At 40.5% G+C, this 12,444-nt stretch overlaps 1 protein-coding gene across 1 annotated transcript; it reads left to right on the top strand.

Moving 5' to 3' along the window:
- The first annotated feature begins 5,922 nt into the window (after window positions 1-5,922).
- Window positions 5,923-9,747, top strand: LOC143859317 (benzyl alcohol O-benzoyltransferase-like). The gene is made up of 2 exons (XM_077370042.1): window positions 5,923-6,489; window positions 8,599-9,747. The coding sequence occupies exons 1-2, from the start codon at window positions 6,052-6,054 to the stop codon at window positions 9,526-9,528; spliced, it is 1,368 nt and encodes a 455-aa protein (XP_077226157.1). The 5' UTR covers window positions 5,923-6,051; the 3' UTR covers window positions 9,529-9,747.
- Window positions 9,748-12,444: the final 2,697 nt, after the last annotated feature.

Raw genomic sequence — 12,444 nt, 5'->3', positions numbered from 1 at the left:
AAAATTAAGTTCTACGCTTGGAGCGAAACCTTTTAAAGATACAAAATGATTTTACGCTTGGAGCGAAAGCTTTTAAAGATAAAAAATAATTTTACGCTTGGAGCGAAAGCTTTTAAAGATACAAAATGATTTTATGCTTGGAGCGAAATCTTTCAAAAATACAAAATGATTTTACGCTTGGAGCGAAAGCTTTCAGGAAGAATTTGGGTTCTAAGCTTTGAGCAAATGCTTTCAGGAAGAATTTGCATTTTACGCTTGGAGCGAATGCTTTCAGGAAGAATTGATTTTACGCTTGGAGCGAATGCTTTCAGGAAGAATTGATTTTACGCTTGGAGCGAATGCTTTCAGAGAAAATTGTTATTTCACTCAAGGCGGATGCTTTTTGGGATACTTCGGTTTCTTCACTCTGGGTGGATGCTCTCAGGGATAATTCGATTTATTCACTCGGGGTGGATGCTCTCAGGGATAATCCGGTTTCTTCACTCGGGGTGGATGCTCTCAGGGAAAAATGGTTCTTAAAATTTCTCATTCAACATGACTTATGGGTAATTTGGTGAAATGCTGGACACATAACTTAGCATTCAAAATATATTGGTGAGATAGCCTCCCACCAGACATATAACTCGAGTAACACATCGATCACACAGGTATTCCTGACTCCGCACTTGGGTGACGGTACACTGTGAAACGACGGACCATGACTTGACTTTTTAAGAACAATAGCATAACTGATAGAGTTGCAGTCCAGCTTTTCACCAAACTAGACAAGAAAGATCGACAGTTGAATGGAAATTTTGATCAGGGGTCCATGGTAATAAGCCATGAAGAGCCTTGCAGAGAACGAGGGTCCATGGTGGTAAGCCACGAAGAACCTCGCAAGAAAGATATTGGGTGATTAATGGATTAGAAAACTGAGAATCAAGGGTCCATAGCCATAAGCTATGAAGAGCCAAGAAGTAATCGAGGGTCCACGGTGACAAGCCGTGAAGAGCCACGCAATGAATCTAGGGTCCATGGCAAGAAACCATGAAGAGCCCAGCAGAAAGGAATCAAGGGTCCACGACAATACTCCGTGAAGAGCCAAGCATTGAATCTGGGGTCCATGACAATAAGCCACGAAGAGCCCAGCATACAGAAACAATGACATGTAAAAGATATGAATGGAATGACCATGAATAGTGGATTCATAATATATCTGAAAGGATATATCACAAAGAGCCACTCGGGGAGCAAGGGTCCATGGTGTACGTGAATGGTAGACCATGAAGAGCCAAGAAAGGACAAGGATAGTGGGTCCATGATACAGCATAGAAGACAGATCACGAAGAGCCACTCAGGAAGCAAGGGTCCATGGTATATCTGAATAGTAGACCACGAAGAGGCTTGGAAACCAACGGGTATTACTGAGAATTGATTGATTTTGAATGATTTTTGATTTTTTTTTTAGACTGATTGCCTCTTGCCGAGGAAATTGGGAGTACGAGTTCCTTGCTGAGGATGAAACACAAGTACCTTGACAGGGGTTTTCGAGTTTTGACCCTTTTTTAACAGGTAAAAAGCATTATGCTGAGGTTTAAAGATTGTGGGAGCAAATTCTAGACTCCGCTGGGGAAATTGATTTTCTTTGGAAATTGACTCTTTTAGAAAGAGTCTTTTAGAAAGAGGGCTCATTTGAAGAATTCAGAGATTTGGCTTAAGACGTGCTCGTATCTCTCTTATCTCAACTTGTTATAAACATTGTTACTGATTGCCTTTGTGTGCTTGATATTTTTATGACGCAAGTCATAAAAGATGCCCCTAGTGTGTTGTACTTCCATGACAAGAGTCCCAAGGAAAGTAGAACCAGGATATGTAAGAAAAATTGGGTTTTCATGGGTTCCTTGTTTGGAATAAAAATAGGATGATGGCTGAGCCAGAAAATTTCTCTTTTCATTGACTATTATTTGAGGTTCACTCTTTCCACCACCTACTGCTTGAAATTTGACACATTCAACCTGTCTGAACAGGATATTTCTCGCTTTTCTCTAGTACCTAAACCAGGGTCTATTCTGAGGTTTTTTTTTTTCACTTTGGAAGGTATACACCTACTCTCCCAGTGCCAGACAACTTTGGACCTTGAAAAGAAAATGGATAAGAATGAGGAACAGACTTCCAGGACTCTATCAAAGAAGATGTACATTGTTCAAGGGATTTGACTCACTTTTAATTCACCCTTAGACCTGATGTATTTTTTTTATAGTAAGGTTAGCCACTCTTAAAATAATTTCGAAAACCATGTCAAGAAGTTCTAATTTCCTCCATCAGGATTTCTATCATGGTTATTACCCCTTTGGATTGCTCAGTTTTAATGCCCCTAGTTTAGAAAGGAGTCAAAGTAAATCTCACTGACACTACTTAGATTCCAAGATCCTGCCCTGTGAAGTGATGGCTTCTTCAAATCTTCTCTGGTGGGAACTCATGATTATTTCATTCCAGGTTTCTGATCTAACAAACCATTTGCCTCAGCTTTTGTGATGCAGCCCAAACCCATGAGGTTGACAAGTTTGAAGCCCAGATGAACCATCCTAAGCAAGTGAGAAGGTCAGCCCGCATCCAAGCCCAACACAAGGCTCATGTCCAACTTGAATCCATTAAGCATAAAGACCACCATGGACACGCTGATCGAGCTGGAGTCCCGCATTAATGAGTCTGACCACTTTTTGGAGTCCATTTTTGGACCTTTAGATGGACGAATCAGAGCAAATGCTTAACTAGGAAGTTGTAGATCTTTGAATTATCTTTCCAACAAATATTCATGGTCCTAATTTGGCTCAGTTGTTGAAGAGTTATGGCTATTTTGGTAGACTGTGTTTGCCAGCTTTGACTAGTTAATGTGTTTAGAGTTCCTAAAACTACTAATGATGTATGTGAGTCCCTAAACTAGTTAGTGGACTAGTTTGAATGAATTTTCTCATGTATTTATCTATTTAAAGAATATCAAACATATGTAATGGAGTTAGTTGAATATTTGAATGAAAATTTGCTTAGTGCATTTTCCTTTGAACCTTGAAGAGTTCTTCCTTGAAACCTAGAAGAGTTTCACTCCTTCCTTGAAGAGTAGGAGCTTTCCCCTATTGTTTGCATCCTTGAAGAATTGCAACCATCAATCTAGAAGAATTGATGCAAACATGGAAATTACAGTTGTAATAATTGTTTATTAATACAACTGTAATTTCCATGTAACTGGCTTTTACAGGTATCCTAAATATCATGTTACCATACTGCAATCGTTTCTGTAACTCCTATGCGCTTCGTAAGTTGGGATATTCCCACAGTTGGTGTTATGATTAGATTTTTTTTTGAATGGCTGTTATGATTAGATTTTAATCTTCTAATCTTGTGGGAAAAAAACCAACTTAGTAATTCCATAGTTACCATAAGCAATAAGCAAGGACGGGGATGGTTGCACAGTCAGGAATGGGTATAAAATAACAGTTTTCGGATTGGGTTTTTGCTTGCAATTATGCGTTCTAAGCGAGAAAATATAGCAAAATGAATAGCACATAATTCAATAGATTGCAAATGTTATAGCCTTTACATATGAAATGGTTTGTTAGAAATATTAGTTTTTATTCGTTGATCAGTTCTACTGTTCTTTAGTATCTACGGTTGGCATTATCCACAGCCCAATTCAATAAAAACACATCAAAATGATATACAAATATCTACTCCGAACAAAAGTTCATCTTTCTTCACCATTGCTACTATTATTTCTACTTGATCCAACATTCATCTTCATGGCTGCACTTCAACTAATGTAGTAGTACTTCAATGTTCTATGTGCATTTCTGCAGGTTAATGGCGAAAAACAAGTTCTATGTGGTTTTTAAGGGAAGGCAGGTAGGCGTTTATGACAGTTGGCAACACTGTCATGTTCAAGTTAACGGGTTTAGTGGAGCGTGCTTTCGTTCCTATAGGAGTAGGGAGGAGGCTGAAGCTGACTTTAATGCGTTTTTCCATGGCATTAGTGGCCGTACCAAAGATATAAAAGAAGATACGAACATTCATGCAGATTCCCAAGCTTCAACAAGTTCTGTTGTGACCAGTTCTTCTTACACTTAGGTTGAACTGTGTTGTTTGTTACAGAAGTATCAGTTACAGTGGAGGAATATCACCTTTGAATGACAACTTTGCTCTTGCATCAGACAGTTGTAGTATGTTTTATTCTCTGATATTAGGTGTGGTATTGTGTTCGCTTCTGTAAACTTTATGATCCTAGTCACGGATCTTATTTTGCATCGTGGCTTTTAGCTTTAGTAGTTGTTTTTTTTTTAAATCTTGGAATGGTAAATACACTTGGGTTTGTATGGAAATCATTTGCAATTGAATTTGTGTGCTTTTCTCTGTTCCATCTATTACTATATAATCTAACTGCAGATGGCATTTCATACTAATAAGGGCTGCGCGCTGAAAGCTGCTTCTCTTTCAATTATGGGGAGCTTACCGGAGACGTGTAGCCGCACGTAAAGGCGATAGGGAGAGAACAATGGGGTAACCAATCAAGTTCTAAGGTTCGATCTGGGAAAAGAAAGATGGAAGAAAGAACCAAAACTCACTTTATTGAATTTCAGTTGCATCAGCTGGGTGATGTTTGTACTTTTTCTGATCTTGGCGTGAATCATCCATTGAAGAGATATAGGTGTATCAAATGTTATTGAGATCAACCAAAGGAAGCCCACTGCACTCCACAACTTAAGTAGTTCGTACCCCATGGGGACAACAAAATATGTTTTTGAGATCAACAAAAAAAAATGCATCTACATGTAGGACAACAAACACGGGACAAGAGGCATCATCCAAACGGTGTGAGGAATTTGATCAAGGAGGGGCAAATAATAAGATTGGTTGTGGCCAACAAACAAGGGCATCCCCAGGACCTAGGAAACATCATAAAAAAAATTAGATGGGAGGGCTAGGTTCATCCTATACAAATGAATTATTGGGCAAGCCCATTTGCTGAAAATAAACATAACATTGAAAAGTTATTGTTGTCCTCTCTAAAATGTCCATTTCATGGGCTAGGATGATCGAAACCGTCCATTTGATGGGCCAAAGCGTAAATAGCTTCTCGCCAAAACTTTTAATTCATAGGATGATCCTAGCCGTCCGATACATTTTTAATACGTTTCCAACTTTCTATAATATGTTGTTCATTTATAGATGGGAGGGCTAGGATTGTCCTATACAAATGAATTATTGGGCATAACATACAACCTATTTATGGTGTGGCCCATCAACTGGACGGCCTGGATCATCCTCTAGTGTGGCCAATATTTTTTTCATATAACCAAGCCCAAGCATTGAAAATCAACATAACATTGAATAGTCTCCCACCTATATTCAACCAACCAAATGCAACTTTTACAACTTCTCCTCAAAGCTCCTCTACAAATTCCGTCAACCAAATGCCACTTTTAGAACTTTCCCACACCTCTCCTCAACATATTGTTGCAACCAAATGCAGGAATGTCTGTCATTTCCAGCAAACTTCCACCTTTTGCCTTTACAACCAAACACCACTTTTGAAAGATGCCAGCTTTCTCCTTTTTGACTGACATCCCACCTAAATCCAGTTTGACTTTTAATTCCACCCAAACCCCAACACCCAAAAGCAACCAAAGAGAGCCTAAGGGAGTGAATTTATCGTCAAGCAGTGAAAAAGGTGGGCGGGATGTCATTTCCCAGAAAATTAAAGTTGGGCGGGATGTCATTTCCCAGAAAATTAAAGTTTAAAAGATATTAAGAGGTGAGTGAGATGTCATTTCCCAGAAAATTAAAGTTTAAAAGATATTAAGAGGTGGGCGGGATGTCAATTCCCAGAAAATTAAAGTTTAAAAGATATTAAGAGGTGGGCGGGATGTCATTTCCCAGAAAATTAAAGTTGAAACGATTGAGTGTAGACTTATTTTCTCTCACCATAAATCCATGTCCCATGTAGTCATCAAGACAGACACTCGAACCTCTCTCAGCTAACTAAAATCACCCACTTCTTTTTGTCGAGACACCTCTTTCATGGCATCCCCTCTAGTATTCTCTGTGACAAGGCGTGAACCAGTATTGGTCACCCCTGCCAAGCCCACACCACATGAATTCAAGCCCCTTTCAGACATCGATGACCAGGAAACTTTTCGGTTCCAAATTCCAGTCATACAATTCTACCATAATGACACAAGGATGGGAGGGAGAGACCCAGCTGGAGTTGTGAGAGACGCGCTCGCTAAGGTGCTCGTTTTCTACTACCCGTTCGCGGGTAGGCTTAGGGAATGGTCCGGTAGGAAGCTAATAGTGGAATGCACCGGTGAGGGCGTGTTGTTCGTAGAGGCAGATGCGGATGTGAGACTGGAGCAATTGGGTGAGACCTTGCATCCGCCCTTCCCCTGGCTAGACAAGTTTCTCTATGAAGTTCCTGGCACGGGAGAGATACTCAACTGCCCCTTGCTATTGATTCAGGTGCAGTCATTTATTCATTAACCCATGATTTTTAACTTTCTATAAAAGCCTAAACACTTGAACTTAAGATTTTTCCCGTATGTTTTTTTGAGTAAAATAGCAGGGAATGTAATTCTACTAATTACCCGAGGGGTGTTTGGTAGGGATTTAGCAAAAATTGGAATTTTGACCGCCGGTTATGTCGGGCGCTCGGCGGGTGACGTGGAACCCTTGAAATTCGCCGGACGAAATTCTCCAAATCGAAGGAAAAATAGGAGAATTTCCCAGAAAAATTCTTTTTCACCGTAATTGTCATAACTTTCTATTTTTGCTTGTAGTTTTTTCCATAATTGTCATATGTTTGGTATTTTTTTCGCAATTTTCAATCTTTATAACCATTTCTAGGTAATGATTACTTTTTTGCTTATTTTTGCTTTTGCTAGCAACCTTTGCTCATGTGCGCATCTTTGCACCAAGGATGGCCACATGTCGAGAAGTGACATAGGAGAAGTTTGCTAGTAAATTCCTATAAAAAAAAGAAGAATAAGGAAATGTTATCAACACTACTGTTTTCTTATGAGGGCACTCTCACTTTATTAAAAGTACGGTATGGCCCACACCATAGGATGATCCAAACCGTCCATTAGATGGGCCATAGCCTAAATAGGTTATGCTCCAAAAATCATTCCAATAGGATGATCCTAACCCTCCAATCTGAATGTTAGAGGGTTGATCCTAACCCTCTATAGATCTCAGAGGGTTAGAATCAACCAATGGAAATAATTTTGGGGCATAACCTATTTAGGCTATGGCCCATCTAATGGACGGTTTGGATAATCCTGTGGTGCGGGCCATACCGTACTTTTTATGAAGTGAGGAGTGCCCTCATCAAAAAACAGTAGTGCTGATAACATTCCCCAAAAAAATCTTAAAAAATACGGTAAAAACACTCCTGCACATTCCTACCCCCAACCAAACAACGTCAGGGAGATTTGCTCACAATCTCCCTGTTGACTGATTTCCTTTTGATTTCTTCTTCTCTAAATCCCCCCAACATCTACCAGCATCCAAACAGAGCATTAAACAATGATTGCCCGTGACTAGGATATTCTTTTAAGTTTTAACAAACTCGGCTATTTTTTTACTACCATTTCTAGCCAAGCTATGTGCATGAGTATAAAGTAGTGGGCCTCACCTTATCCATGGATTTGGGTGGAGATGATGGGCCTTGATCACCCATGGGGTAACATGGTGGCCACACCCTTCAAACATGACATGCCAAATGGAGGGCTACAGCCATGCTGTACATGGCGTGTAGAAAAATTTAGGGAAAATAATATTCATGGGATAAAAATGTGTTGTAGGTATTCCATGAAAATAAGGAAAGTTATCAGTTTTGTAAAACAATTTCCATAGAAAATGAGTCTCCAAGATGCTGGAAATTAAATTAAATTTTCCAATAAAAAAAATTTTGTGTAAAAAAACAACAAAAGACGACTGACTTTGGTATGTATAATCGGAGGAATGATAAATACAAGGGTACCCTTGCATAAAGAGATGGGACCGTGATTGGATTCATGTCATTTTTTATGACCTTTTAAAATCGGTTGCATATGGGGTGCAACTCAGGTCGGGTTGAAGCCAACTCCAACCCAAATCTCTAAACTGTCAACCCAAATCCGGCCCAATCCGACTCTCAACACTCTCAACCCGATGAAGGCTAACCCGATCCAACCCGAAAAATTAATGTCTCAACCCGAGCCAGACTCAATTTCCCAATTTGGGTCGGGTTGACCCAGTTATTGTGATATTTTTCCTTTAAGGTTTTTATGTTCTAAAAATACAAAACTGAAAATTTGTAAAAATAAATAAAATAAATAAATATGTCAGGTTTTGATGCAGGGAGAAACTGACACTTAAATCCGAACCCGACCGGACTCAAACACAACCGGAACCGCGACTTTTTTGGGTTGAAACCGACCTTGCGTCCCTTGTTGCACATCATTAATGACTTGATCCAATGGAGGGCCCTTTAATTTCTTTGAGCTCTTTATGCAAGGGCCCACCCTTACATGGATCATTCATCGCAGGTAGAGGTAGTTTCTGAGTTATGATTTGTGGTGAGTGCAGGTGACCCGGCTGAGTTGTGGAGGTTTCATCTTCGTCCTTCGGCTGAACCACACCATGAGCGACGGGTTCGGGGTCGTCCAATTCATGCGGGCCGTGGGCGAGATAGCCCGAGGCGCATCTACTCCGTCCGTGCTGCCCGTGTGGCATAGAGAGTTGTTCAGTGCGCGAAACCCACCACACGTGACGCACACGCACCGCGAGTACGACAAGGTAGTCCACACAAATGGGACCATCAATATTCCATTCGACAACATGGTCCACGGCTCTTTCTTCTTCGGGCCACAACAGGTGTCAGCTTTGAGGAAGCAGTTGCCACCCCACCTTCGCACCTGCTCCACATTCGATCTGCTGATCGCATGCCTCTGGCGATGTCGGACCATCGCTCTGGGCTTCAACGCGGACGAAGAGGTCCGAATGCTGTGCGCTGTGAATGCACGTGGGAAGTTCAACCCCCCACTGCCGGACGGCTATTACGGGAACGCTTTGTCATTCCCGGCGGCCATATCGAGGGCCGGGAAGCTGTGTGAGAATCCGTTGGGGTACGCTTTGGAGTTGGTGAGGAAGGCCAAGGCGGAAATGAACGAGGCGTACATGCAATCGTTGGCAGACTTCATGGTGGCCAAAGGACGGCCTCCCTTTCAGGTGGTGGGCACGTACCTGGTTTCGGACGTGAGATATTCTGGGTTCGAGGACATAGATTTCGGTTGGGGTAGGCCAGTTTATGGTGGGGTCGCCGAGGGTGTGATGAGGGGCATTCAAGAGTTGACAAGCTTTTATATCCCATTCGGGGATGGGATTGTTGTGCCTTTTTACTTGCCGAGTAGCGCGATGGAAAAGTTGAGGGTGGAGCTTCACGCCATGACTACCCAACCCAAGGCCAAGGAGGAGCTCTATGATGTCACCTCCAAATTCACTATTTCTCGCATTTAACGCAACAACAAAAGATAGAGGCATATGTAATTAGATTGCTGGCCTTTAACAGCTGGCTAAATATGCTAAAACAACGTGAGTTCGCCTCATTATCAAAATTTGGTCGTGATATCAGATATCAGTCCCCAATAAGAAATTTGTCTTTTTTATCTTAGGGCACCCCAACTATGTTTTAATAATTGCATATAAATGCAGCTTCTCTTCTCTTCTCTTTTTTAATTGGCTTCTCAGAGCTTTTGGTAACGGTAATAGCCTTTGAAAGCACTTTAATTAAATGGTGAAATATAAGATGTGGTTGTACAAATATCAAAAGAGGTCGACTTTGATTGAAGGTCCCATCCTGTAGGATCCGATCAAGAACCGACATCAACCAATCATGGGCTGGTTTAAACAATTGTTGATTGATATAGTTACAAATGGCAAATATTTGCCTTTTCCCTCCCCCTTCTATCACTTGACCCAGCTTACCACCAACGAAAGGCACCTTGCCAAGGTTGGGGGGCATGAAACTAAGGGCCCGTTTGGATACCTCATGCATTTGTATTTTGATTTGGATTTGAGTTTTAGATACAAAACACATCAATCATCTTCATAATCATGTTTTGAGAGAGAGAGAGAGAGAGAGAGAGAGAGAGATGTATCGCTGTTGCCGGAGCAACGTCGAGGAGTAGCGATGGTGACGGAAGTTGCCACAAATATTGATTTCCAAATAATGTCTCGTAGAATCGGACTTTTTTGCACTGACGTAGCTGATTTGGAAATATAAGGATCTGATCCAGTTCAAAATATCAACTAAATCCAAATCTAATTCTCGCTGGTATCCAAATGTGGCCTAAAGGAATTTCATATAGAAAGAAAGGATTTGAATTAGCATATGAAAGGAAGTGTGTTAATCTTTGATTCGAGGCCCTTTGTGGAGCGAATCGAAGTTTTCATCGCCATGCCATTATAGTAGTTCAACGGTTCAGGAGGCGGGATTTGTGCCTACTTCTCCACGGCTCGCTCCCAACCAAACCTTACTCGATTGATGGTTGTGCGGTAAGATTTCCCTTTTTCTATTATTTGTTTTTCGTACTCAGAGTGTAAACATGAGTGACATTAAGGCCTTATTTGTTTTTTATTTTGGGAATTGATTTTGAGTTCCAAAATATTATATTGTACTCATAATTAAATGTAATTGACTCCAAGAATCAATTTTGGACTAAAAACCAAGTCTCAAAGTCCAAAAGGAACATCGATCGCCCAAGAGTCTAAAGGTAGGTAGAAGCCTATGAGTCAAATTCTTTTGGGATTTCATATAATTTGCAAACGTTTATGCAAGTCTAATAATACTTGTCAAATGTTGTTCACCAATGCAAGTAAGAGATCCCAGAAAAATAGAAAATAAAATTATGGTCTTCACTCTTTTCTCTTTCATCGTCTCGATTCCATCCTCTCTCTCTCTCTCTCTCCAGCGAACTAAAAATATCCTATGACATTGTGGATTTGTGGCCCACAAATGAACTCTGAAGTGGGACCCAGAAGAAAACTGGAATTCACGCATACACACACCATATAAAATCTCCACTGATACGCTCAAAATATATCAGTTATAATATGGTGTAAGCTCGTATAGCTCAAATTATTATTTTTAAAGTATTGTATAACTTACCATAGGATGATCGAAGCTGTCCATTTGATGGGCCACATTGTAAATACATTGCACCCCAATGAAAATGGTTTTTGGGGTGCAATGTATTTACGATGTTAGGGTCATAGCCCAAAAACTCATTTTGATAGGATGATCCTAGGCCACATCGTAAATACATTGCACCCCAATGAAAATGGTTTTTGGGTGCAATGTATTTTCGATGTTAGGGTCATAGCCCAAGAACACATTTCAATAGGATGATCCTAGCTCTACGATTTGAATTGGAATTGCATATTATGGAGACCTTTCATAGAGCTAGGATCATTCTATTGAAATGAGTTTTCTGGCATAGCCTTACATTGTGGCCTATCAAATGAACGGCTTGGATCATCATATGGTAAGTTGTACAATACTTTTTGAATGATACCAGACTACACAAACTTTCACCATCCCAAAACAAATTACCCATGCCATGCTAGGAGTGTTAAATAGTGGACCCAACCCATCAAAACATGTGTAATATAATTTGGCCCCACTACATGAAATGTAAGGGAAAAGTTATACTAGCCCCCTTTTTTACTTGGGAGAAACCCTCTAGTGTAAAAGAGTAATGGGCGTCACCCATGTTCTGCCCCTCTTCAAGCAAATTCCTGGCTCCACCCCTGATGATGTCGGATTAATTATTTCTATGCAAAAGAAGTTACAAGCGATGAAAATTTTGGGTTTGGATGTTGTATAATCTAGTGGAACCGATACCACTTGATCCAAGATTTAACGGACCATATCTCTTTCTATGGCTGCAATTGGTAGGGGAAAATAATAACACACGTTCTTCGATCTGTGGCCAAAAGAAAATCATGGGTTACATATTACAATCTTTTGTTTGCTATTGTCTACAACTACATGGGTTACAGATTACGATCTTTTGTCTGCTATTGTTCTACAACTATTGACTGTCCATTGCAGTTCATGATTTGCTTGTTTCCACTTAAGAACGTGTGTTATCATTTTCTCCTACCAAATGCAGCCATACAGAAGAGATCTGGTCTGTTAAATCTTGGATCAAGTGGTATCTGATCCACTAGATGATACAACATCTAAACCCGAATTTAAGATCAACCGGTATCAGAGCAGCATTGCGACATCGAGTCGGGGTAAGCAATGGTGAACACCCACATTTTTTCAAGTGCAAATAAAGCACAGAAAAATATCCTCTTCTTCCCCTCCTCTCATTTTTTCTAGTTTTTCCATCTCTGTACTTCCAAAGAAGAGGAAGAAGGGGAAAA

Source organism: Tasmannia lanceolata, unplaced genomic scaffold, assembly GCF_043159265.1.
Source record: "Tasmannia lanceolata isolate RefF3 unplaced genomic scaffold, GAP_Taslan_0.1 ptg000029l, whole genome shotgun sequence".
Lineage (NCBI taxonomy): Eukaryota > Viridiplantae > Streptophyta > Magnoliopsida > Canellales > Winteraceae > Tasmannia > Tasmannia lanceolata.
Note: the sequence above shows the minus strand (reverse complement) of the source record. Positions and strands in the feature narration are given on the sequence as shown.